The sequence below is a fragment of the Eutrigla gurnardus genome (assembly GCF_963514095.1).
Source record: "Eutrigla gurnardus genome assembly, chromosome: 6".
Lineage (NCBI taxonomy): Eukaryota > Metazoa > Chordata > Actinopteri > Perciformes > Triglidae > Eutrigla > Eutrigla gurnardus.
In genome coordinates this window covers 29,407,314-29,432,485 of record NC_139920.1, presented here as the reverse complement: position 1 = coordinate 29,432,485, position 25,172 = coordinate 29,407,314, and the positions used below count along the sequence as shown (strand labels likewise).

General features: G+C 46.8%; 2 protein-coding genes across 3 annotated transcripts in view; one reads left to right on the top strand and one right to left on the bottom strand.

Annotated features, from left to right (window-relative positions):
* The first annotated feature begins 406 nt into the window (after positions 1-406).
* LOC311014932 (uncharacterized protein C1orf21 homolog) lies at positions 407-23,999 on the top strand. 2 transcript variants are annotated; one of them, XM_084011884.1, is made up of 6 exons: positions 407-580; positions 11,589-11,718; positions 18,468-18,553; positions 20,713-20,780; positions 21,425-21,485; positions 22,625-23,999. In XM_084011884.1, exons 2-6 carry the CDS (start codon positions 11,628-11,630, stop codon positions 22,670-22,672), a joined length of 354 nt encoding a protein of 117 aa, XP_083868010.1. In that variant the 5' UTR covers positions 407-580; positions 11,589-11,627; the 3' UTR covers positions 22,673-23,999. The 2 variants fall into 2 exon arrangements, with proteins under 2 accessions (XP_083868010.1, XP_083868011.1); XM_084011885.1 differs by lacking the exon at positions 407-580 and adding an exon at positions 2,113-2,131.
* The window catches only part of LOC311014931 (AN1-type zinc finger protein 5), an 89,239-nt gene continuing 74,468 nt past the window's right edge, over positions 10,402-25,172 (bottom strand). Inside the window, exon 6 of the transcript XR_014597307.1 lies at positions 10,402-10,411. The gene's annotated coding sequence lies outside the window, so the exon portion shown is untranslated. The remainder of the gene's footprint in view (positions 10,412-25,172) is intronic.

The window sequence follows — 25,172 nt, the reverse complement described above, 5'->3', positions numbered from 1 at the left end:
CATTACTGTCACCCTGATTACAGCAGTACTACGTCACAAGTGAATTCCTGCATTTAAATACTGAATACTTTAATATCTGCAAGAATACTTTTTACTATAAAAAGTATTTGCTGAGTAGAAAAGTGAAAGAATATTGTTAAATCCTATATATAAGTGTGTTTTAATGACTAATACTGTTAACATGCACAGTATATTGGAGTGTGACGGTGAAGTAGTTCCGTATGACTCAGTGCGTTCTGGTCAGCGGGTTTGCTGCCTCTACCTGGTAAACCGTCTAATAGGACGAGGTCGTGCCGGATTACTTTGGATACTGGACCAAAATAAGACGGCAGCTCGGGTCCGGCGGTGATTGGTGAGTTTCAGTGGGGCACTCCTCGGCAAGATGGCTGCATTGCTGCGCGCAATAGTGGCATCCTGGTGAAATGACGCAAGCCACAGTTTACGCTCAGTCCTCGAGGCTCTGAGCTCTCTCTCTCTCTCTCTCAGAGATCCCGCCCGACCTCGCAGCCGGAAGACCGACCGACCGACCGACCGGCGGCGGCGATCCCTCCAGTGGACCGAGCGGACCCGGTTCATCTGAGTAAGTAGAAGCGGCTCCCGGCGGCTCGCGTCCCGGCGGTGTCGCGTGGAATCCCGCGGGGAGGAAACCCACGCTCCCGGTCGCGGTTTCTTGGCTCTCTTTTGTTGTTTCCCCGAGTGTGTGTGCTGAGATTGCCCGGCGCTTTGCTTCCTGCTGCACACACACACTCACACACACACACACACACACACTCACACACACACACACACACTGGGGCTTCGCATCTGTCGAGGGTTTGTTGGTTGGTCGCTGCAACGCGAACGCAGCTTTACTCCCGGTTCCATGGGCGATTTAAAAGAAGAAGACACGAGTGAGTTGTGAACGTTTCGTGTGTGTGTGCGCGTGCGTGTGTGCGCGTGTTGCTTGGACAGCTTTTGAGCTCCGTGCATTTTGAATTTTTCCACACACACACATCCTGGTTCGCCGTGCCACCCCGTCCCGCTGCCCCGCCGCTGGAAGGCCGTCTGAAGGGGGGAGAAGCCGGGGCACGCCGAGGCTACAGGCCGTTAACATTTGTGGAAATGAAAGTGAATGTGTGTACACACACACACACACACACACAGACACACGGGGGGACCGTTTGCACTCCCTCTTGCCCACCACTCTGCCTCCCCCTGTAGGGAACAAAGCGCCCAGTGTCTCCATGCAGCGCAGCTGGACACAGCTGTTGAGCCGAGCTGCAGCTCCAGAGACCCGGGACAGGAGCTCCAGATCCGGGCCGGGGGCTCCAGACCCGGGGGCTGCTGCTGCTGCTGCTGCACAGTACACCTCCCAGCTCCCACAGCATGATGGGAGAAATCCATCGCCTTCATAACCACCAGACGTTGGTGTCAGAAAGTCCTGAAAGGCTGTTGCTCATTACTGCTGGAGCAATGTGTCTGCTGGGTAATAATAGGAAAATCACAGCAGCCAGAATTAGATTTTTTTTTTTGATATACAGACTCATTTGCAGCTCGTTATCTCCGAAACTCCACGTCGACTCTCCGACGTCCTCGGGTACTAATATTCCCAGTACGCCACCAAAGGGCCTCTTTAAACCGCTGTGTTTAAAATGTGCCATATGGCCATTAGCTACTGTTGATCTGCCCATGTGATCAACACCAGACCGTTGCATCCGTTCGGTGGGGGCACCCTGGGGTGAGAGTGGGCCGGTTACAGAGCACGGTGTCCCGGCAGCAGCAGCTTACCACGGGGGGTTAAAGGTCACCATCACGTACCAGCAATCGTAGAGTGGATGTTGTGAGCCTCCTCCTCCCTACTTGATTTATCTGCCTGTCTTTATCCATCTGTCCCCTTCATTTGGTCTTCACTGTGTGTGTGTGTGTGTGTGTGTGTTTGTGTGTTCATGTTGCTCACATGTGGTTTTTTTGTTTCTGGTGGCTTGCAGAAGCTTACGGAAACACACTCCTCCTCCTCTCTGTCTCTCTTTCTATTCTTAGACCTCCTCCCTCTTCCTCATCCCCTCCATCATCCTCATCATCATCATCTGTCCCGTCCAGCCTCGTCTCACCTGTGGCTTCCTCGCCTTAATGCTGATTAACAGCAACTCAGGTGATTGCTTTGGCCCCCCCTTTTTTTTTTTTTAGGGTTGCTACACCCGTGATGTCACTGTGCGGGGAGGAGGTGGAGGGTTTCCATGGTTACAAGGATGTCTTCTCCGTCTCTGTGTGTTTGTGTGGGCATGGGAGGGAGTTCCCATGACCATCCCTTTGCATGCGCGGTGCTGTCCGGCCGGCGGCGGCGGCGGTGCTTTTGTGCCTCCAGGTGTGATGATGATGATGATGAGGTCGTCTGTATTGCGGTGCAGAAAAAGCACAAGGCCAGCACAACACGATCCCTGTGGGTTCTGCGTGTCTGTCAGTTTGACTGAGGGGCTTGCTGGGTCGATCGGGTCGATCGGGTCCCTCTACCTGATGGAATAATCAAAGCTCAGCCGGAGAAACCTTAAAAACGGTGTATTTGGTGTGTGTCTGCATTGCAGTTAACGCAACAGATAGGTGGATGTTGGCAGTTTCTTCCATTTTTTTTGAGTCAGCAGACTGTGTGTGTGTGTGTGTGTGTGTGTGTGTGTGTGTGTGTGTGTGTGTGTGTGTGTGTGTGTGAGAGAGAGAGAGTGATATCTGACTCTGTTTACAGTCCAGTTTGTGTCCAGAGTCCAGTTGGGACATGGAGACAGTACTGATTTAGCCAGCCAGCGTTTCTTCTTATCACGTAGTCTCACTCCTGTGCCCGCTCTGAAGTGCTGTGTGAATCTCTGCACAGTGTTTTCCCATCAGAGAGAATGCATCTGTTTCCCATCGCCAGCCCAGATAGAATGCCTTCTGATGGGATCTCTGCAGCCCCTCTCCCTCGTTAACGTCCGACTGATGTCGAGAAAAGAAATGGAGCGTTCAGCCTTCGATAAAAGCCCAAATATTCAATATGAAGACGAGCGTTCTAGTTGCTTTTCTACTTCAGTAGAGAACATGTTGCTTTGGCTCGATGCCTCAACATTGATGTGGGTTGATGATAGCGATCAAGCCATTGTGATGAAATGATTGTGTATTTTTTTAGGCTATTTATTGTTATTTATTGCTCTAGTAGCAATTAATCTGATGATTAATGTCTCGATTAATCATTTTGTTTGTGATAAACAGCAGGAAGTGGAGAAAAAGGTTCCCAGGCTTCAAGTTGACAAAAACAAGAGATCCACCTGGAAACAGTGAAACTTACTTGAAAATGAAAGTAAATGACTTATCGCTGAAGCGTCAAATAGTTTCAGCTCACGTTCAGATTGCTTCAATTTACTTTCATTTCAATTTACTTTCATTTATGACTAAAGTTTGAGTCTGGAACCAGCAAATGCTTCACACTCGAATTGATTATAAAACGTAGGTGCAGATAATTTGTGTATCAGTTAGGGGTGGGTAAAAATATCGATACAGCAATATATCGCGATACTTTGCCGCCCAATACAATCGATTTTTCAACTCCAGAGATTGATTTTAAGAAGGAAAAAAAAGATTCATGTTTAGACGTGTAGTGAATGCAGTACTTTATCCTTTTTCGTTTTATTTTCAATATTTATTCCAGTGAATTTCATGGGAATTAATAAAATGGAGAGGCTGTTTTGAATGAAATAGTTTTGACTCAATTTGTCCTCTGATCAATATCATCTGATGTACATATACAGGTACTTGTGTTTTCATCTTTATTTATATCTCAATATCGTGATACGTATCGTATCGTGACCAAAGTATCGTGATACGTATCGTGAGGTTCTTGCCAATACTCACCCCTAATATCAGGTAATTATGCTGCTGCGATGACCCTCCACAAAAAGAAAATATAATTTTTCCATTGAATTCTGGATCATTCCACAAAATCTGTTCTGTGACATCTTTAGTTATGACACTTTTTGTTCAGCGTAAATGCAATTTGCAAAAGTCAACCATGAACACTAGTGTCTGTGAGGTTTGCTCTGGTTTAGCGGCTTGTTAGCTTTTTAAAGACTCGTTTTTTAAAGACTCGTTTTTTAAAGAAGCTTCAGAATCCAAGAGGGCCGCTGTCGGGTTTGATTTCCGTCGTGGCAGACGAAGCGATTTAAGGCGAGCTGTAATCTAAAACCAGCAGAATGAGTTGAATCAGTTTTTGAATGCATGACGGTGGATTTCAGCCACATCACCCGGCACAGCTGCTGTCAGTGAATTGTGAATGCTAACAACCTCCCGTTGGGTGTCGTGAGTCTCATGTGCGGTTAAATATAAACGGATGAATTGACAGGTTTTCCTGGCTGTGGCTGTGTGAGTGCTTCACGGTGGCGTCTGAGGGGAAAGCACTGGTTTGCATGTGATCTTTAGTTTCTTCAGCTGCCATTTCTAATTAATATGAATCCTGGTATTTTTATTTTGCTGGTTCGTTAGCAATTCAGATGCGATTTGGACGAGAAAGTCGTCTCTAACAGCCGTCAGCAGCTGTCTGTTGGCAAATGTGATGAACGAGCACTTACTCAACCTGAATCCATCAAAGCAATGATGGCAAAATCATAAACCACAAAGCTGAACGATTGCGAGCAGGGCTTTTACTTTGGAGGGACTGCAGCCAGCCTGTTAAATACATCTTTAAGGATAGAACAAGATCACAAATCAAAGATGAGCATTACAGAAGTTAAACTCTGACTCTGGCTTTAACGGCCCACCTGGTGCTTCCTATATATTCTCTTCCTGACTGTTTCCTTTCGTTATAACGCAGCAGGAAGCTACGTTAGCACTGAAGTATTTCTTCAGTTCGATCCTCCTCTTCACCCTCCAACCACCTCAGGCTCTGACCTGCTTTTACCTCCAGTCCTGACTGGGAGCAGCAAATGGAGTGGGATGGTCGGCGAAATGAGCTTGAGTAGTCAGCCTCAGAGTGGACATTTCTATCCCGCATCCTGGCCTGTACTCGATGGAACAGTCTGGACCACCTTCTGCTCTCAGCCCGTCGTCTTGTCTCTCCTTCTGTCTCTCCACAAATACTCCAGCGGTGAAAAGGAAATGGCAAAGCAGACCTCTCAATTTCAGCTCCACTGCTTTTCATGAGCCGGGAGTAAAAACTTGGGCTTCTCGCCAACGAATATGTATGTAAGAACATGTCTGAAAGCTGCTCTTATTTCTGTCTTCATGCCTTAGCTATGAGCAACGCCTCTCTCGTTGTCAGTCACACGTCCGGGCTACTGTTTCACCTCCTAGATACCTCCTAGATACCTCCTTCTGCATGAGAGAACAGAGATGTTCACTTACGCAGCATCACATCACCATGTAGCCTTTACTGTCCAGCAGTGTGTGTGTGTGTGTGTTTCTGTGTGTGTGTTTCTATGTGTGTGTGTGCGCTGGCACGGCTTCCCAGGCTTGTCACACTGATGGAGTGCTTTAACTGGGACAAGAGGAGAGGTGCAGCATTTGCTGCCTGGCTAAAGTAAATATTATGGCGCGTTGGCCCAGGAGTTGCACTCAAACTCTACTCTGTCACAGAGAGAGAGAGAGAGAGAGAGAGAGACATTCAGGCACACTGCAGCACACAGCGGTGATTCTCTGTCGCGAAGCAACTCCAGGTGCAACATTGAGGCAAACACACGATGCTAAATGTGTCGGCTTCGTCGTTAGCGGCGACACGTTCTATACATTCATCAGTTGGAATCGATTCAGGCTCCGACATTGATTATGCACGCCGGCTTTACTGCACCGTCACTGTCGTTAAAGGAGCAGTACGCCACATTAACAGAGCAGCAAACAACTATTTGATATAATACGATGTAGAGTAGAAAAATTAAGCTGCTGTCCCTCTGTGTGTGTTGTTACCCGAACTTCCCTCGTTGACGTAGTTGGGCCGGCCGTGCTCGTAGAGTCCCAGCGGCTAGTTTCCAGCTGATGCCCTCTGGTTTCCCCTTCTGGGTAAACACTGTCACCGACATCGCCGTGTTGAAATGCTCCCAATTTTGTGTCTTAGTTAGTCCTGGTTCTGGTTCTCCTATGCCCCCCTTCCCTCCAGTGGGCCTGGACCTCCTGCTATCGGGCGCTGAGCATGTCAAAGGTGGCAGCGGATCTGGGTCCATCTGCTGGTCTCTGTTGGAGTCTGGACTGAAGGAGTTTCTGGGGATCAGTATGTGGATCAGACCGGATGACGAGCATTTAGAATAACTATATGGAAATATTCTCGCTGATGTTCTCAGTATTTAAAGTTAAAAGTTCCTAATCGTAACTTAAATGACTAATTCATCAAATAAAACATGTTATCATGATATATATGTTGATATATCTGGGCTCAGCGCTCCCTAGAAGCATGATGAAGCAGAGGATGACTCTCTGCACCGTCACAGGTCAACTCTTACCGCGGCTGAAGTCATCACTTCCCCCTCCCAGGTTTTTTATTTTATTTTAATTTTTAAATGACCAGGAAGCCGAATCACAGTCACGCACTCCTGCTCACAGCAGACTCGTGGGAACCAATAAAAACCCCAGGAGGCAATCATATTCATAGAATAATAATCACCTGGTACACATCTCTCAAAACGCTCGTCTGGCAGCTCTGCTCTCTCTTTGGCTCAGCCAGTTTTTCAGGCTCTGCGGCCGCTCCGCCTCTGGAACAACCCTGTGTTTGAGAACGCTCTGCACACTGCTCGGCCTGTGTTTATGCAACGTATACGCTCACATCTCCCTCGCAGTCCCCTTTTGAGTTCCTCCTTTGACAAACTGACTTGTGTGGAAGGCTTATTCACACGACGAGTAGGTCAACACCCGCCTCGTGGAATGCAGGCATGGGCCGGCCTTGTGTGTTTGCCAGAATCTTCTTAATTTTAAGGGTCATTTTTTTGTCTTTAACTTGCATTTAAGAGAGTTGGAGCCCGTCTGTGTGGGGGCTCATGTGGTAGTTTAAGATTAGCACACTTGACACGAGGCTCTCGTCCAAATCTGCGAGCTCGAAACGATGCAGGATGACATCACGGCTTTAGTGCTATCTCTAAATTAGGCTTCTTTCTTTGCTTTTGGCGAGTGTGGCCGCGATGAATGTTAAGCATCTGGAGCGGGCTGCGTGGATCCCGGCGGTGGTCGTGTGCCAGTTCTGGTATTAAGAACTCTCATCCCCTTCAGACGCTGTGATGTTTATCAGATCATGTCGGCTCAGCGTGTGTGTGTGTGTGTGTGTGTGTGAGAGGTAGTTAGTGTGAGGGTCTTAGCTGACTTGCCAGACTCCGCTTGTCCCATTGACACACTTCTGGCGTCTCCAGGAGCAGCCGGGCTGGAGAGCCGCCCCGTGGGTTAGATCAACACGGTGCAACGCCCCGCTGTGGTCGAGCATGTGGCGGCGAGCGGCTCGTTTCGGGGGAAGAGCTCTGCATCGACTCCAATTCCAGCCGGAGTCACCGATGCTAAAAGTGTAGGAGCTGATCTCATTGTACAGTGAGACGCGTGCAAAAGAGAAAGGATGCATTTGCACACTGGAATATTCCTGAATCTCTCCTTTTTTATTGCGTTTACGCTCGAGTCTGTTTGGTGCATGACGTGAGGAGTTCAATCAAAAAGTCATTTTCCCTTCTCTGTTTTTCACACGAAGAATTTGGCTTGAAGAGTCTCATAATTATGTGGGAAAAAAGTGTATTTTTGTTCTCACTTCCTGGTACTCTGGTAATCATTCCGTCCCCCTCGAGGATGGGGAACCACAAAAACTGTGTGACTTTATTTTTGAACTATGAGATTAGCTGTTATTGTGTTCACAGCTTCAACATAAAAAATATGTGATTTGTGTCATGGAAGCATCCCGACATCCTCCGCCTTTATTACAGGCCTCCAAAAGTGATGTATTCATAGCTTTATTTGGCTATGTAATGGGCCGCCCGCTAGCTTGTAGCTTATATGTATAACCCAAAGTAATAGCAGCTTTGCTTACAGATCCACACAGCCTAGCATTATCCCTGCACACAACAATGGCTCTGGGACTGCTCCGTCTATTTATAGCCCGGCTCCTACTCACAATTTGATGTTTCAATACGTGCAAATCAAAGCCCTTCAAACGGACGCTGCCCACACACTGGAGGACCCTTTAAAGTTTGAAAAAAAGGGAAAAATCGATCAAGGCGGCTCACGTTTCTCTTTCAGACGGGAGTCTCTGCTCTGCTGATGGAATATTCACTCCAGTCGTACGCTAACGGCCCCGGAGTGACTCTCTCCGTCTCCTGGCTGTGCTTTGTCTCCGTCTCTGGGTTTTTCTGCTTCACTGCGCTGTGATTCTCTGACAGATAACAAGCTCCCCCCCGGCGGCGTTTCGGGGATACACACCTCATCCTCCAAGAATCCTCATTTAAGCAACTCCGTCTAGAGACGCATTAAGCCGGATGAGATTATTATTGAAACTTTGCTGCTCGTGTCTCTTCTGCGACAGCGTGGCCCGCCGCCGCGTTAAGACCCCCCAGCTGTGTGTGTGTGCGTGTGTGTGTGTGTGTGTGTGTGTGTGTGTGTGTGTGTGTGTGTATTATAATTGAGTTGTTCCAGAGCGGTAGTCGTAGTACGAGGTCTCCCAGACGGCCTGGAACAGCCGATAAGCTGCTCTCTAGACCAGGACTCAGACCACAGGTGACACAACCACACACACACACATCCAGTGTGTGTGTGTCGAGGATCCAGCCTCCTCTCACCTGCAGGCCCTTTGAGATATTCATAAGCTCCTCTCAGACTCCAGAGAAGAACGTCGTCTTACCTGGAGAGCCGAGAAAGAGATTCATGTAAAATCCCCTCATCCTCCGATGAGCACACACACACTTGCACGTTCACAGCAGCATGAAAGGAGAATTAATTTACACGCAAGACTTCTATTTATTATAGTTTTGAATATAACATGAGGCTGCCACCAAAAAAGAATCAAATTTGCAGTTGCATTTTTGAAAAGGGAACAATCAGCCTTACCTCCGTTTACGATTTCTCAACTGCAAGTGAGTAACTAACCTGCTGTGGTAATGTGTGTATATATATATATATATATATATATATATATATATATATATATATATATATATATATATATATATATATATATAATCATTTGAGGTGATTTATGACTTAATTATTGTCTGCCTGAGATTGTGGACCAATGCATTTTTCATGTATAAAACATCGTGCTCAGTGTTGAATTAAATGGACACAATTCTCTAATACAATGAATTTAATCCATTTCCATATGAATATGTTTTTGTTGCGTGGGGGGAAAAAAATGTCACTTTGTCAGACTATTAATGATCTCAAGTATCCAGAACACATGCGATGGTCTCTCCTGAATGTGGACAGCCTGGTCACCGGCGTCCGTACGGTTAACTCACGGTAACGTTGAACCGCCGGCCTTCCCGTCGACTTCAAACGCCGGGAGGATGACTGGAGGAGGGAGGAAGGGCGGCAGGCGCTCTTTTGAAGCTCTCCGCCCATCTTTGTCTTCGGCCTCCTTCTCGCCCACCTATTCTCCATCTCCTCCACCCTCGTCCCTCCTCGTCCTGAACCCACTCCGTCTTTGTTTCCGCCTCTCCATCCTCCTCAGCTCACCTCCTCCTGTCACTTATGTGTGAGCTGCAGATTTCATTTTGGTGATGGATCATAAGTGTGTGTATGTTTCTATGTGTGTGTGTTTCTATATGTGTGTGTGTGTTTCTATGTGTGTGTGTGTGTGTGTGTGTGTGTGTGGCAGCAGTCAGATGGGCTCTGTCAATGACGGCATATGGCATATGTGAGTGACATGGAGACTATCTATAGTGTAATGTGTGTGTGTGTGTGTGTTTCTATGTGTGTGTGTGTGTCAGCTGTCCTGCTTTGCTTTCCTTGTCTCTGAGTGGGAACTAAGCGCTCGTCACCCACTTTTAAAAGCTTTCGCTCTTTTACATGTTGAGGAATCGAGATGCTGAAAGTGTGAGACGCATACATGCCGCGTGGTTTTATGGTATAATATTATGTCCAGTTCCAGATGCCGGGACACTTTGCCTTCCAGGGATTCACAATTCAGTTGTCTGTTGAGTTAATTAGTTTGCGGTGTTGACGCGTCTCCTAAAAACGCATCGGGAATTCCGTTACGAATGATGTTTTAAAAGTGGTCGCCATCAACCAAAGGCAAAGAAACGGATTTCTAATTTCTCACTATGGTTGCCAATGACAAGTTTCTTGTCTTCTCCTCATCGTGACGTTAAAGAGGAAGCTGTTTGGTTTAAGGACACTTCAACTTCCATCACTTTCAAACTAACGCGTTGATAACGATGCACTGAAAGGCAGACGGAGACTCGCTGGTGAACGTAATGAAGCATTTAGCGGCTAAAGAGGCCGATATTTCCCTCGGGAGTCGGTGGAGATGAAAACGGAGCGAGAAGGAGAGGGAATATTGGACTTCCCAGTGAATGCTAATGTTCCTCGGTGTCTGCAGGATATGTAAACAGTGGAGTGTTTGCTGCTGACACAGTAGCCACATCACATTTAGGAGGATGTCTGGTTGCGTTCCGCGGCCCCTCAGCAGCACAGACATGTCTTTTAGATCGTACAGTTGGATCTCTTTGAGCTGTTGTTCAGACTTAATGAAGCAGGACTGTTTGTTTTATGACGCACTCTTTATTTTAAAAACAGTTCATTTATGCATCAAAAGAATGATCAATGGTGTTGTATAACGGAATATATGAATGTAATATGAATATAATGAATGAGTGTTAATTTACTTCAAACCAGGTCATCCTGATTATTGACACATAATGGCCGTGGTTATGTTTTATGTTTCCCCCCTGAAAAGATCTGCAGTGTGTTTGTGTAAAAACTCCCTTCATACTGACGTTGTGTGTCTGAACACGAGGTGTGAAATCTATATCTATAGAAGCGCTTCCTTCCTCGGGGTCACGCACACCTTCTAAAATAATTACAGCATTACGTAGCGGCTCCGTCCCTTTGAAGGAGAAGCTAATCTCCAAAACTGTTGCATGCTGGGAGATGGGGGGGGGAAATGAAGCGTTTTACATTATTCCAAACAATTTGGGCCAATTAAAGAAGAAGAAGAGGAGGAGGAGAGGGAGCAGCTGGACAAACAGCACAGTGCTTCTGATATTGGTTGAGTGCGTTGTTGTGCAGCGCGGTTGTGCAGTGTGGTTGTAGCGTGGTTGTGCAGCGTGGTTGTGCAGCGGCGTTGTGCAGCGGCGTTGTGCAGCGTGGTTGTGCAGCGGCGTTGTGCAGCGTGGTTGTGCAGCGGCGTTGTGCAGCGGCGTTGTGCAGCGGCGTTGTGCAGCGTGGTTGTGCAGCGGCGTTGTGCAGCGTGGTTGTGCAGCGTGGTTGTGCAGCGGCGTTGTGCAGCGGCGTTGTGCAGCGGCGTTGTGCAGCGTGGTTGTGCAGCGGCGTTGTGCAGCGTGGTTGTGCAGCGTGGTTGTGCAGCGGCGTTGTGCAGCGGCGTTGTGCAGCGGCGTTGTGCAGCGTGGTTGTGCAGCGGCGTCGTTGTGCAGTGTCGTCGTTGTGCAGCGTTCTGATGGTGTTTTGTCCTCGTCCAGGTGAGAGTGAGATGACGAGAGGCTTCAGAGTGTGAGGTCATGGGCTGCACCTCGGCCAAGCAGGTGTCGGCCGTGCCCAACGATGAGGAGGGACGCGGCAAGGCCTACAGCAACGGAGACCTCTTCACCGGTCAGTACGCACACACACACGCACACACACGTCAATAAAAGCTTCACGCCTCCAGTTCACAGTTAATTGCTCAGCGTGGAGCCGTTGCCCCGTTTGCCCTCCCGATACATCCTCCTCATTACGGCCCGTAGTCTTTAAGTTCTCCATTTCAGACAATAACTGTCAACACGGCCGTTTTATTGGAGTCATCCGTGTTGACAGTTAAAGAGGTAAAAGAGGGAGGAAGCAGTCGGCAGGCGAGGCTGCGGTGTTTGGAGTGTGTTCCTCCACGTTGTTAAGATTTAAGGTTTTGGAGCCGAGGGTGGAGAACCAGCGTTGGGAGTCGCATTTATTGAGGATGGAACAGGGAATTGATTAGTTTCAGGGGCAGAGAGTCCATGACTCGTCTGCTTTAAAATCCTATTTTTGTTATATTTGTTAAACTTCTCTTTACATCCCGACAGCAATGAATAAATCAAAGAAGAAGAAGAAGAAGAAGAATGATGGGTGTAGTTTTGTGGTTGGATGTTTTTGTGTGACTGGTTTATCAACATAACACAAGTTGTATTGTGAAATACTGGATAGTTTTATATCTTCAGGCCTCAAAACAGAAAAAAAGCATGAAGGTTGACGTCTAACAACTTTAGAGAGTTTAATGATTGATGAATAATTGCTCCTCCTTTATTGGCTCTCCTGCTTTATTACATCATTTGTTTTACTTTTAGTATTTCTCACAGACGTCCTGATATTCACGAGGCTGTAAAGCAGCTCGTCCATGTGGGTCACGACATAAAAGCATACGTCACACGTTACGCCATCCTGCTGGAATCGATTAACTGAAATAAATTAATCAACAGATTGATGGTTGATGAATGTGATTGTCGGCTGCGGCTCTAATAATACCCGGCAGGCTGTTGTGCAACGAGGGAGAGGAATGAAAGTGAAAGGCGGGGAGACGGAGGGAGATGATGGGTGCTGCTGCTGGGATTAACGGCGATTAAGAATTAGGAGCAACACTCTGGTGGATGGACGTGGCAGATGACGATCCACAGGAGGTCCTCTCCCCCTCCGACCCTCCGACCCTCCCCCCTCTCACCCACTTCCGGCGACCTCCCCCTGACTCTCATTCTTTCATGACACGTTCGTCACGTCTCGTTTCCCTCCTCGTCTTTTAAGGAGCAACAGAACGAAGGCGAGAGAGAGAGACGGGGAGGAGCGTGTTTCTTTTCCTTGAGAGAGGAAGGAAGAGAGAATGACGTGCGTTGACGTCGCCTCTCTTCTCTTTTTCTCTCTCTGTTCTCCGTCTCGGTCAAACGACCTCTTCCCTTCTTCCCCTTTTGCTCAAGGCCTCGTTCTTCCCTTCCTCTCTGCTCTCCGTCTCTCTATTTTGGGTCTCGACATCCCCCTTCCTCCTCCTTCCTCCTCCCTCTCTTCCTGCCTTCATCCCCCCAGTGTTCCTCCTCGTCGGCTCTTTTCCTCTCGCTCTCTCCTCCAGCACAACATTAGGTCAGACCCTTTTGTCCTTTCACCTCCCCTCCTCTCTTTCCTCCCAGTGTCACTGTCAGTCAGTCAGTCAGTCAGTCAGTGTGTGTGTGTGTGTGTGTGTGTGTGTGTGTGTGTGTGTGTGTGTGTGTGTGTGTGTGTGTGTGTGTGTGTGTGTGTGTGTGTGTGTGTGTGTGTGTGTGTGTGTGTGTGTGTGTGTGTGTGTGTGTGTGTGTGTGTAAGACAGAAGTGACCTGGTTAGTGTGGATTAAAGTTATCCGAGGCTCAATAACCCCCTTTCTCTTCATCTTCTCTTCCTCCGGTCTCGTCTTTGTTTTCACGTCTTCCTCTGCAGTATTTCAGACGTCGTCACTGCGTTCTCATTCTTTTCCACTTAACTCGCCGCCCCTGCGTCCGCTGTGCCTCCCGTGACATGAACCGACCCCGTGTGGTCCAGGTCTTTGTGCTCACGGATGTCTTGCGTGTTGCGTATCGGGGTATTTAGTGAGACGGCGAGCCCTCTTCTTACTCACACTGATCCAGATTGTCTGTCTGTCTGCCAGTCAGTCAGTGTGTGTGTGTGTGTGTGTCCCAGATATTCTGACTGCCCGCTCTGTCAGACCCCCCCCCCTCTCTCTCACACAATAACCGGAAAAAGTCTGAGCTCCATTACACAAACACTGAAGGCCGACGAGGGAAAATAGCAACACTCTCCACAACAGCGTGCTATTGATGTGTGCAGTAATCATGGCCGAGAAGGAGATTAGTCTGGAGATAGAGTGAGTGAGTGTGTGTGTGTGTGTGTGTGTGTGTGTGTAATGTGACACCCTCACACGTTGTCCTATAGAGAGAAGGTGTGTTGTTTGGTCGGTGGTTTCAGACGGAGACGCTGCGATAGAATCGGTGACGTGTTACTCCAAGGAAATAAAAACAGGAACTCTCAAAGCTGTTTTATTAGAAAAATGCCGGCACTTCAATCATACGGAGCTTTCGTTATCAAGAGAGGGGAATATTATTTCTGTAACACAGCTGAAGAGGCTGATAATGCTCCCTCTTTGTTCTCAGACTAACGTACATACAGGTGTGTACACCTTTCAGGTTTAACTGCTGAGGTTCAGGAGCCGGGCATCGAACCGCCAACCTCGCTCTTCCCCCCGAGACACGACACGAAGCTAAACCAGCCAAGCAATTCACAGAAATAAGAGAGGCACGCTGGTGACCTGGAGGTCAGCCAAAGGTCAAAGAGCGGCACACGCTTCATGGTCACTGCCGACGTGCCCTTCAACAAGGCAGCTCGGCTGCTCCAGCTTGGTAACGGAGGTTGGCTGTGGTTGTGTTGGGTTCACCTGGTTAAATAAAGGTCACCAGATAGTGGACTTTAAAATAGCTGTCTGGCTCGCTGTCGTGGCGGAGAAGAGAAAAATAGAGCCTGATCTAAAAAAAATAATACATTCTTAAATGGTATTTATCATTTATGTATGCAGGGAGGCCTTATGATTCATGAGCAGCTTATTTAAGATGATCTGGGATGCAATAACAGTATTTTTCTCTCTTAACAAAATGCAATTTTCAGGCATAGTTTATTGATTATCGGGATAATATCGTGCGTATTGTCATATAGTCTAATTGAAGGTCTAGGTTTTGGGGTTTGCAGCAGCGGATGATTCAATGATTGAGTGCAGTTGCATTAGAAAGAAACTGTTTTGATGCATCAAAGCATTAAAAAAAGCTACGGTCTTACTTTAATATCAAAAACAATCCTTTTCATATAGCTTTCCCGTGAGCGGTTGAAAAGCTTGTCTGTGTCGGTTCCCTAAACGCTGACTGACACTTCTTCTTCTGCAGAAACCTGCAGGCAGAGTTTGTCGTTTGGTTTGTGATCCGTGAGCCCAGAACAGCTGAGCGGTCTGCGGCCGGCTGAGGTCCACGTCATCATCACAGCGTTCATAACATCTGCAGGATGTTGCTCTCCGTCTGTGATATCTTAAAGAAACCACTCTTCAATACATTTGACTCCTTCCAGACACCATGATCGTGTTTGGTTCCCTCGGATCGCCCCGAGCATTTCAGACCGCCATCCGTCTCTCCAGACTCGTCTACATGACGCAGCATTTCAGTGATTTCAGCAGCATTAGTCTAATGAGAACGTAGCGTATGCATAATGTATGATTTTTAATAGTATGGGTCTGGATCTGCTGTTAAAGCTGTGTGAATATTCTGCCAGGAACCTTTAACCTTTAATCTCATTATTTAATTGTGCATCACATGTTTCTATTCATACAAGCTATTTCACTACTTCCCTATTTGTTTACAGTAACCGATCAGAAAATACATCTTGAACTCATCTCTTCCTGCTTCTCATCCCCCCCCCCCCCCCCCTGGATTCCCACCTGACGGGTTTCAGGCTTTTGCGTGTTTGAGATGAGACTTTTTATCAGGTGTGAATGTCAGAGTGAGGCCGACGGGGAGGAGACAACGACATCAGGAGAGCACACACACACAGAGACACACACACAGACAGAGACACACAGGCAGACACACACACACACACACACACACACACACACACACACACACACACACACACACAGACACACACACAGACACAGAGACAGACACACACACACACACACACACACACACAGACACAGAGACAGACACACACACACACACACACACAGAGACAGACACAGAGACAGACACACACACACACACACACACACACACAGAGACACACACAGACAGAGACACAGACAGAGACACACAGGCAGACACACACATACACAGAGACACACACACACACATACACAGAGACACACAGACAGAGACAGACACACACACGCACGCACACACACACACACACACACACACATGCACCATGATGGCTATTTAAATGAGTCACACCCAAACAAACGCCACACACTCGTAAAAAAACAGACAAACGCACTGATTCAAAGGCACAGCGGCGTCCGAAATAGAAGCACATTTGACGCTCGTGCACGGACGCTCGTGCACGGACGCTCGTGCACGTGCACGGACCGTTTGTACCTTTAAGGTCAACGCAGAGCTCCGCTTTTAATCAGAGATGAGAAAGACGTCCACATCACACAATCACGGCTTCTGGAAATACTCCTCTCCTTTCATCCCCCCCCCCCCCCCCCCCTCCCAAAGCCAGCCCGGCCGCCGTCGCCGTAACGAAACAATCCTATCATCTCTTCTGACAACGACACACACACACACACACACACACACACACACACACACACACACACACACACCTTCCAGCCAGTCTCCACTCCTCCATCTAACTGAAGCAGCGTGACGTGATGAGTCCTGATTGGTGGAAGCTGGGTCACTTTGATCTTTCTGTACGCCTCACATTAAGCTCCAGTTAACCCGTCAGCCTGCACCCCAAATTAGACAAAAATACTTTTTTTTTTCTCAAATGTGCTGCTTGGAATCCTCCATTTACCGTATCCACCTTAAGGTCCGGATAAATGTGTGACTTTAATGTGCAGAGAGGCGAGGAAACGCTCCTCATTGTGTTTGCGTCTGCATGTGTTGACAGCAGATGTTGGTTGGCTGAGCCTGTGCAGCGTTATGAAGGCGTTTGTCTGCGTCGGCGTGCTCAGACACGAGCGCTCTGCTCCGACTCGTTTACATTCCTGTGACAAACGGCAGAACGACGAGTCGGCGTTTGTTTTTCCTTTCTCATCACTCCTCTTCCTCTCCTCCTCCTCCTCCTCCTCCTCCTCTCTCTCGGCGGCGTTTATCTGTCAGACGCAGGCCGTGTTCGTCTGCACGGTGACGCACGAGCAGGATGTAGAAACACAGGTGATCCAGGTGGATTGTGGGTAACGGAGCAGAGGGAGGGGCGGGCAGGGCAAACTACAAAGTGTGCAACCGATAAGGGTGTGTGTGTGTTGTTTGTGTGGCCTCTTTATCAGTGAAATGTCCAACACCCAGGTAGTCAGCAGAAAGGCCAGTGTTCTCGTACGACTCAAGGGTGTGTGTGTGTGTGTGTGTGTGTGTGTGTGTGTGTGTGTGTGTGTGTGTGTGTGTGTGTGTGTGTGTGTGTGTGTGTGTGTGTGTGTGTGTGTGTGTGTGTGTGTGTGTGTGTGTGTGCATATATATATTCTATCAATACAGCGATTAGATGTGGTAACATAATGGATTGTCTTTTCCTGGTATTTGTCTGAACTTCTAGTATTTGCCTTTTAGCCACACAATCATTATCTCCACATTACTGACGATTATTATTATTGATCAGAAATCTCCCTGTGTAAAAGCTCCCACTCTACAATATCTTTGCAATAATAATTGTGATATTTGATTTTCTTCATATCACTCTGCGGTCATTTATTGTGATATTATTGTTTAATGCAGTCAGTGTCAAACAATAGGGCTTCACTTCCTGTTTAATATATGAACTCATGATGATATTCATACAATAATCTCCATGTTATGCTCATTATAGAGTCAATTAGGGAGGTTATAGTATGTGGGGAATAACGATATCGAGCAGCGTTAATGAATCAGACAATTATAAGAACTGTTCAATGCATCATTTCCCTTCGGCCATGTTTGTCCTGATGGATGCAGCATAAACAGGAGATCCTGGACCTCTGGGCTGATTGATTTGCTGTTGTTGGATCTATTTTTATGATATGGGATCCACACAGTGTATAAAAACCTCAGTACGGGAACACATGCAGGTTTATTGCCATGATTTCTAGAGGCGGTGCAGTTTTGAGGAAGTGCTACCGTTTCTCACCAGCGAGCTCGTCTTAACTGTCTTAACGTCTAAGCTGCTCGACTGATCTTTAATCCCACACACACACACACACACAGACACACACACAGACACACACACACACACACACACACACACACACACTGTGTTTTTCCTCTCCTCAGACGAGCTGCTGCTGCAGCTGAAATGCAAAGGCGACGACTTGTCACCTCCCACTTAGACCTCAGCTGTCGTGTCCACTTTCCAAACCGCCGTATCAGTTCGCAGTTATCAGATTATAAACGAACAAATTAGCGGCGTGGTCATCGCTAACGTCGACATAACGCAGCCGGCGTGACCTAGCGCTCCATCATGTCCGCCGCTCGCATCACGTTGACGAATAAAAAAGACGTCTGGTCAGCGTTTCTTTCCTGGAAGATGCTTCTAAATGCATGTTTGTTTCCCCCTCCCACCTCTCTCTCCTCCTCCTTTAATCATGCCTCCCTCTCTCTCTCTCTCTCTCTCTCTCTCTCTCTCTCTCTCTCTCTCTCCTCAGACGAATACAAGATGAAGGGAGTGGAGGAGGTGAAGTACATGAGAGGGGAGGAAAACCGAGTGAATGCACGCAACCAGGAGAACCTGGTGAGAGAGACACACACACACACACACACACACACACACACACATCCACTGACAGCCTGTCATCCACACACACACACACATACACACACTCAGACCTTTTCCCTGACAGTTGAGTGAACAGGCTCGTGTTTGTGTCCGGCGGCTCCCCGTCCCCACACACACTCACTGTCTTTCACACACATGTGAAGAACAACACACACACGTGCAGGTAGAGGCAGCATGCTGGCGTGTGGAATGTGTGTGTTGAATGTGGAGGCTGATTCCTCTAACGTGGAAACCCAGCGGCCTTAAAAATAACAGGAAAGAAACCAGCAATAACTCACTAAATATGACTATCCTCCATCTTTGTAAAGCTTGCACATGTTGACATCCTTTTGGCTGAAAAAGGCGGAGCCTAAATCAGGTCAGTCCGCCAGTCCTCCTGGCAAGTGATGAAAGAAGAACTGCACTTTTGTTTTTGCTCCCATTTCACAAGTTGATATATGAAAAAAAAGATGTTTTCTCTGCACCTAAAAGCATATTTCTCACAGAAGTCATGTGGACCGTTGCCATGGTAACCCATTCAAACTGACAGGTGTGGCACATGGAGAGGCTGATTAAACAGCAGTGTCGTGTGTGTGTGTGTGTGTGTGTGTGTGTGTGTGTGTGTGTGTGTGTGTGTGTGTGTGTGTGTGTGTGTGTGTGTGTGTGTGTGTGTGTGTGTGTGTGTGTGTGTGTGTGTGTGTGTGTGTGTGTGTGTGTGTGTGTGTCACCTAAATAACTTTCCTCACGTTTTTTTAACGAGACGAATTTAAATCCAGATTCCAGCAGGTCACAAGAAAGTGAAGTTTGTTGTATCAGGAGATGTTTGGAGAACGATCCAGCGATAATGAGAAACCTCGCCTCACGTCTTTATCATTTCTTTATCATTTTTGGCTCATTTTTAATCACAGCTTATGGGCTAACGAATCTGCACACACCTTTCTGCGTGAGTGTAATCTCTGCTGTGGTTTAGACTTTCAGAGGATAAGAAGTGTTTCTCCTCGTTTCTGAACACTTGTTAGTGAGTACTTCTGACAGCAGGTCTGATGTATTAAGATGCTGATGAAACTTAACAGCGTGCTTAATTAAAAGACCTGTCTTGTTTTGAGTATTTGGCGTTATGTCCAGCCGATGTCACAGACGTAGACCGGAACCACCGGACCGGGACGGGACTGATCGTTTGCACCGCAAATTTCTGCTCAAACTGTGAACTGAAGGTCTGCTCGTCTTCAAGAGAAGCAGCTCTCTTCACAGATGGATCCTGGTTCTCCGTAAACCGAGCAGAGGATGCTCACAGCGGAGCGGTTGACATTCCACAGGCAGCATCCAACCACCTGATCAGCTCTATGCGTAGCAGATGTGTTGCACTGTAGCAAGCACATAGTGGTCACTCCGGGAAGTAGAAAAACACACATTTCTGTAGCTGTAAAAGTCTTTTTATCAAGACAAAAGTACACATTTGAGTGTGTTTTTATGACCAGCCCAAGGCATGCCTGTGTGATAATGATGCTGTTTGATCGGCATCACCTGTCAGGTGGATGGTTGTCCTGGCAACGGTGAAAGTGTTCACTAACACATATCTGTGCACAAAAATAAACCGTTTGTTTGCATTGAAAAAGGCTGATTATTATTTTATATTTTTTAAGGAAAATCAAAGCAAAAACAAAAGTGATTTAAAAACAGAAGCTATTTAATATCAATGCAACTCAAACATCATCACAGTGACGGGCTGCAACCAGGAGGAGGAGCGCCCCCTATAGGTGTCAGCAGATTTGTTAGCCCATTAAAACGCTGTAAAAAGAAATGATCCAGACGTGAGATGAGGTTTGACTTATTTTTATTGGAAAGGAAACACATTTTGTTTAAAAATGGGAGGAATGTTATTGAGTTATGGGAGACCCAAACGGTCACATGGTCACACCAGTATTTGTTTTCTACCTGGATGCAGGTCTCAAAGCTCACAAAAACACCTTTCATGGAGTCTTATTAGACCTACATCCATCACATCTGTGCCCTGATGTTCTGTGGCCGCCAGCTGGGGCGACGACATAATTTAATAATCGGCTTCCAGCTGATATGTTTGTTTGTCTTTTATCAGCTGATAATGCAGACTAATGGCGTGTGTGTTTGCCTTTCAGGAGAGGAGTAATGTGCAGTGCCGGGGCAAACAGCAGAAAGAGGTGTCTTCAGCAAACACCAAGTCAAAGTAAGTGTGTCTATGTATTGCTAAAGGGTCAGTTCACCCAAATAAAACACACATTTTATTTCTTACAGTTGTATTTAGCTCTATGGTCTCTCTAGAAACAACGTCACACTTCCAAGCAGCATCAGCTGGAGTCCCAGCAGATGTCGTAATGTTTTGTGCTGCCAGCTGACTGTGAACAGGGAGGGGTCCTTCCACACAAAGTAGTTCCAATGAAAGCCGATCCGTTTGTTGAAAGCGTAGCGGCTGGTAATTTGTCTGAATCGACCTTTTTAAATAAACAGTTTTGTCCCGGCGGCGTCGATTAAGACGCGACTTAGAATCAGTGTTGTTAATGTTAGGATAAGCGATGTTGTGTGTCTGTTTTGTGTTCCGCTGCCTCCTGGACGACCTCGGAGTGTGTGTGTTTGTGTGTGTAAACATATTAGCCATCGGTGTCTCTACAGTGTTGAGCCTTTAATGCTTTTTATAAAATAATTGCTTGAATTCCTCCAGCGAGGACTGTGTAAGTGTGTTTGTGCTGGGGGGGTGTAATGGAAAATTCTCATGATGTATTTGTTGCCTCCCTCCTCCTCCTCCTCCTCCTCCTCCTCCTCCTCCTCCTCCTCCTCGCTTTTCCATTTTCCTTCCCTCCCTTTCTCTCTCAGCATTCACACGTCAGAGAGCCAGCAGGAATTTTTCAGGATGCTGGATGAGAAGATTGAGAAGGTGAGGGGAGGGGAGGGGGCACTTTTAAAGGAACAGCTGGGTCTCAACATTTAAAGAGACAGTACAACAACAACATCCAACCTGCTTTGAAACAAAGTGGGCGTGTTTCCTGCAGAGATTTGCTTCACTAATTGTTTGATTACTATGTTTAATGTGAGGTAGGTTTCACATATTCATGACCACACAGAGAGTTATAATAATTATTGTGAAGCTTGTTGTTTTGATTTTTCTGGCCCACAACTTGACCGTTTGGGTTTTTACTCCCTCGGCTCTCACGAGCATCGTTGAGTGGAAAAGCTCTTATAAACCCACAGTACAAACCTGCTCGTCCAACATTGTGGAGCGTTTGGCAGCTAAAGAGTCGGTTTGTCCACAAAATATCAGAAAATGGGGAAAATATTTTTCACAAGTCTCTCAAAGCCCAAGATAACAAGATGATCAATTCACGAATTGGGAAGTGTTTGTCATTGAAAATCAATGAATTAATCATCCAAACAAGTGCAGATGAATTATTTAATGACTGATTTATCGACGAATCCTTTCAGCCCTCATTTTCAAAAGCAACGAGTTCCTGCTGTCAGATAAACGTGTAAAATGTAATATTTTCATGCATTGGTTCCTCCTCGTCGCTGTGTTTTCGAGCCTTATTCACGTTGAGATGAATTTCCGGAGAGGAAAGGAAGGTAGTTGACGTCGCTCTTTATCGTGATGGAAGAAACAAAAAAAACACCCGTCTGTCTGCACTTAATTGTCCCATCCAGTAATTTCTGTGTCTCTACCTAAATAGTCGAGGGTATTTAAAAAAATTACACTCTTCCTCTTAACGCCCTTTTAGGTCACTGGACCATATCTAGAAATATTAAACATGAAAAAGAGATCATTAACTCCTGTTCTCATCATGAAAATCACATTTTAACCCTTGATTTTAACATTGATTTTGATTATTACTTTTTGAGTTATTACAAAACTTCATCAAAATCACACTCTTCCCCTTCAGGCCCTTTTAGGTCACTGGATCATATGTAGAAATCTGAAACGTGACTGGGTGCGTTCGCTGCATGCAGATGGTTATTATGGTTGTTATGGAGGTTATTACTGAGCCAATTAGACCAGAATCTCATCTCCTCTCTCCTCTGCAGGGGCGAGACTACTGTTCGGAGGAGGAGGAGGAGGAAGACGGGACATAGCACAGAGGCCTCCAGGATTCCACCTCACAGAGAGCCTCGCAGTGTGTGTGTGTTTGTGTAAACGCGTACATGTGTGCTTATGTGTGCCAGAGAGAGAGAGAGAGTGTTGGTATGAGCATGTGTGTTTATGAACGTATGGCAAAGATAGTATTTTAATGGAAAGAGCGGAGGATATATGAGAGAGAGAGAGAGAATGGGATGAAGAAGCCTTCCTTCAGAGACTACAGCCCTCCTCTATGAGCGCCTTCACCTCCTTCAGGCGGACAGATGGAGGAGGCGGAGCGATGAAGGGACAGACGGATGGACGGAGACGGAGGAGGACGTGACCAAAAGAGAAAAGGAAACTCCTCGTCCCTCCATCCGTCCCTCCGTATCTCCTCCGTCCGTACCTCGGTGGTGATGATGCTGAATGTTTGTCAGCGGACAAAGGAACGCCCAAATATGGGTGGATGACTGAGATACGAGTGACACCACCAGGATCCACGCTGAACTTTAGGTCCGCCTTACCGACAGCCGGGGTGACGGGGGTCACGAGGGACTGAGAGGGCGGGTGAGGGCGGGTGAGGACGGGTGAGGGGAAGAGAGAGTGTGGAAAATGTGCGATATTTTAATAAGAGAGAGAGAGTAGGGAGCGAGCCGGTGATTTAGAAACTCTAAACTCCTCCTGCCTTCTAAAGTCAAGGACTTTTATTTTTAATTATTGTGTTCCACTGCAGCCACTCGTTGGGTTATTTTGATTTTTTCAGTTTGTTTAACTCTTGGCTTCCTTCGTAGTGCATCTTCATCATCTTCATCAACATCATCGTCATCACATATTCCATGATCATCATCCTTACCGGCAGGCAGATGGTAGCTGTGTTCAATCAGAGCATCTGTGTCTCAACTCCATCCATCCTCCTTCATAGACCATAACACTGCAGATCCCAGCTGACCCACACACACACACACACACACACACACAGAGTATTTTATTGTACATATTGTAGCATATCCTTCCAACACACCTCAGCATGGATGAATAAACCATACAAACACACACACATTGTTTTCCTTTCATTTCACCAGCAGACTGTCATGTGCATCAGTCGGAGACATCTGTAAAGCTCTATTCCTGCTTTGATTCAGTGTATGTATGCACACACACACACACACACACACACACTCTGGCACTGAAGCAGAAAAGCGAGCTGAGTTCAAGGGGAGGATGCGTGGTTGCCATGTAGACACAGATCACGTTTTTTTGTTGTTGTCATCTTTACCGGATACTTCCTGTTGTATTATTTTGAATACTTTTTTTCTATTAAAAAAACAAACCAAAAACAAAGAAGCTCTTCTTGTGTGTGCGTCGGGTGTGTGCGTGTCACCAGAAAGCTGAGTCATGGAGGCGTCATGCTGGCCGGGCATGAGGAGTGTGAAGTCTAGTCTGTTTTCCTGTGGTCATGCTGCCCAAAGCCATCCAGTCAGAGCACCGAGACTGTGTGAGGCCACCTGCTGGCTCAATGGCAACGCTGCAGTCTGGTAGGCAATACGTCGTTGTAAACAAATGTTGCTTTTTGGGGGGTTTTTGTATTTTTTTTCCCCTTTACAGGTTCAACTTGCAAATATAAAATAAAGCAGCGTAAAATCTAGATATAACTAAATAAACATGGCTTATGATAGATTGCCAGATGCAAAGAACTTTAAAGCATATTTCAACCAGTGGTTTTGCTGCTGCATCCTGGTATGTATGATTAATAACTGACATCGCTGTCTTCTCTACTTGTGCTATTTTCATACACCACCAAATAGTTTCCTCATTGAATTTGATATCAAAGTGTCGGCATCCAACATGGACGTTTAATAGTTTTAACCCAACATAAAGAAATAAAGGACCAATTTAATGATAACTGAGTAACTTTTCCCTCGACTACACGGTGATGTGTGTGGTAATCGATATATATCCCCCCCCCCCCCCCCCCCCCCCATGGGCCTGGATGCTTTGAGTGAGTGTCAGTTGTTAAAGAGTTGATTACCACATCATAAAAGGAACACTTTCCCCAACTGTCTCTCTCTGAAGGCATGACACACACACTCTCCCTTCTTTACCTCATACGACTCACTCACAGGACCACATGAGGTTACAATCTGCAGCCACTGTGCACATCGAGTCCCTGTAGGCCGGCACTCGCTGCAAGAAATACATGTGTTGAAGGAAAAGAGAGACAGAGAGAGAAAGAGGAAAGTGAGATTGTGGGAGGGCGAGAGAGAGAGAGTGGGAAAGAGATGGATGTTGCCCGTTGACCTCAGACAGGAATACAGGAGGAGAATGTTCTTTCCACCCTGACGTAAGCACCAATAAAGAGCCCACGGATGTGTGTGTGTGTGTGTGTGTGTGTGTGTGTGAGAGAGAGAGAGAGCCCTCAATACGGTACACGTTCTTCACTGCAATTTAAGAGCAGATCCTTAAATAAATCTGAGCTAAAATCACTTTCAGAACTGAAAATGTGTCTCAGTTCTAAAA

Excerpts from the sequence above, each read along its gene's own strand:
- LOC311014932 (XM_084011884.1), top strand. The coding sequence starts at position 11,628 with ATGGGCTGCACCTCGGCCAAGCAGGTGTCGGCCGTGCCCAACGATGAG. Across the intron at positions 11,719-18,467 it reads CAACGGAGACCTCTTCACCG|ACGAATACAAGATGAAGGGA; the intron begins GTCAGTACGCAC and ends CTCTCTCCTCAG. Across the intron at positions 21,486-22,624 it reads TGGATGAGAAGATTGAGAAG|GGGCGAGACTACTGTTCGGA; the intron begins GTGAGGGGAGGG and ends TCTCCTCTGCAG.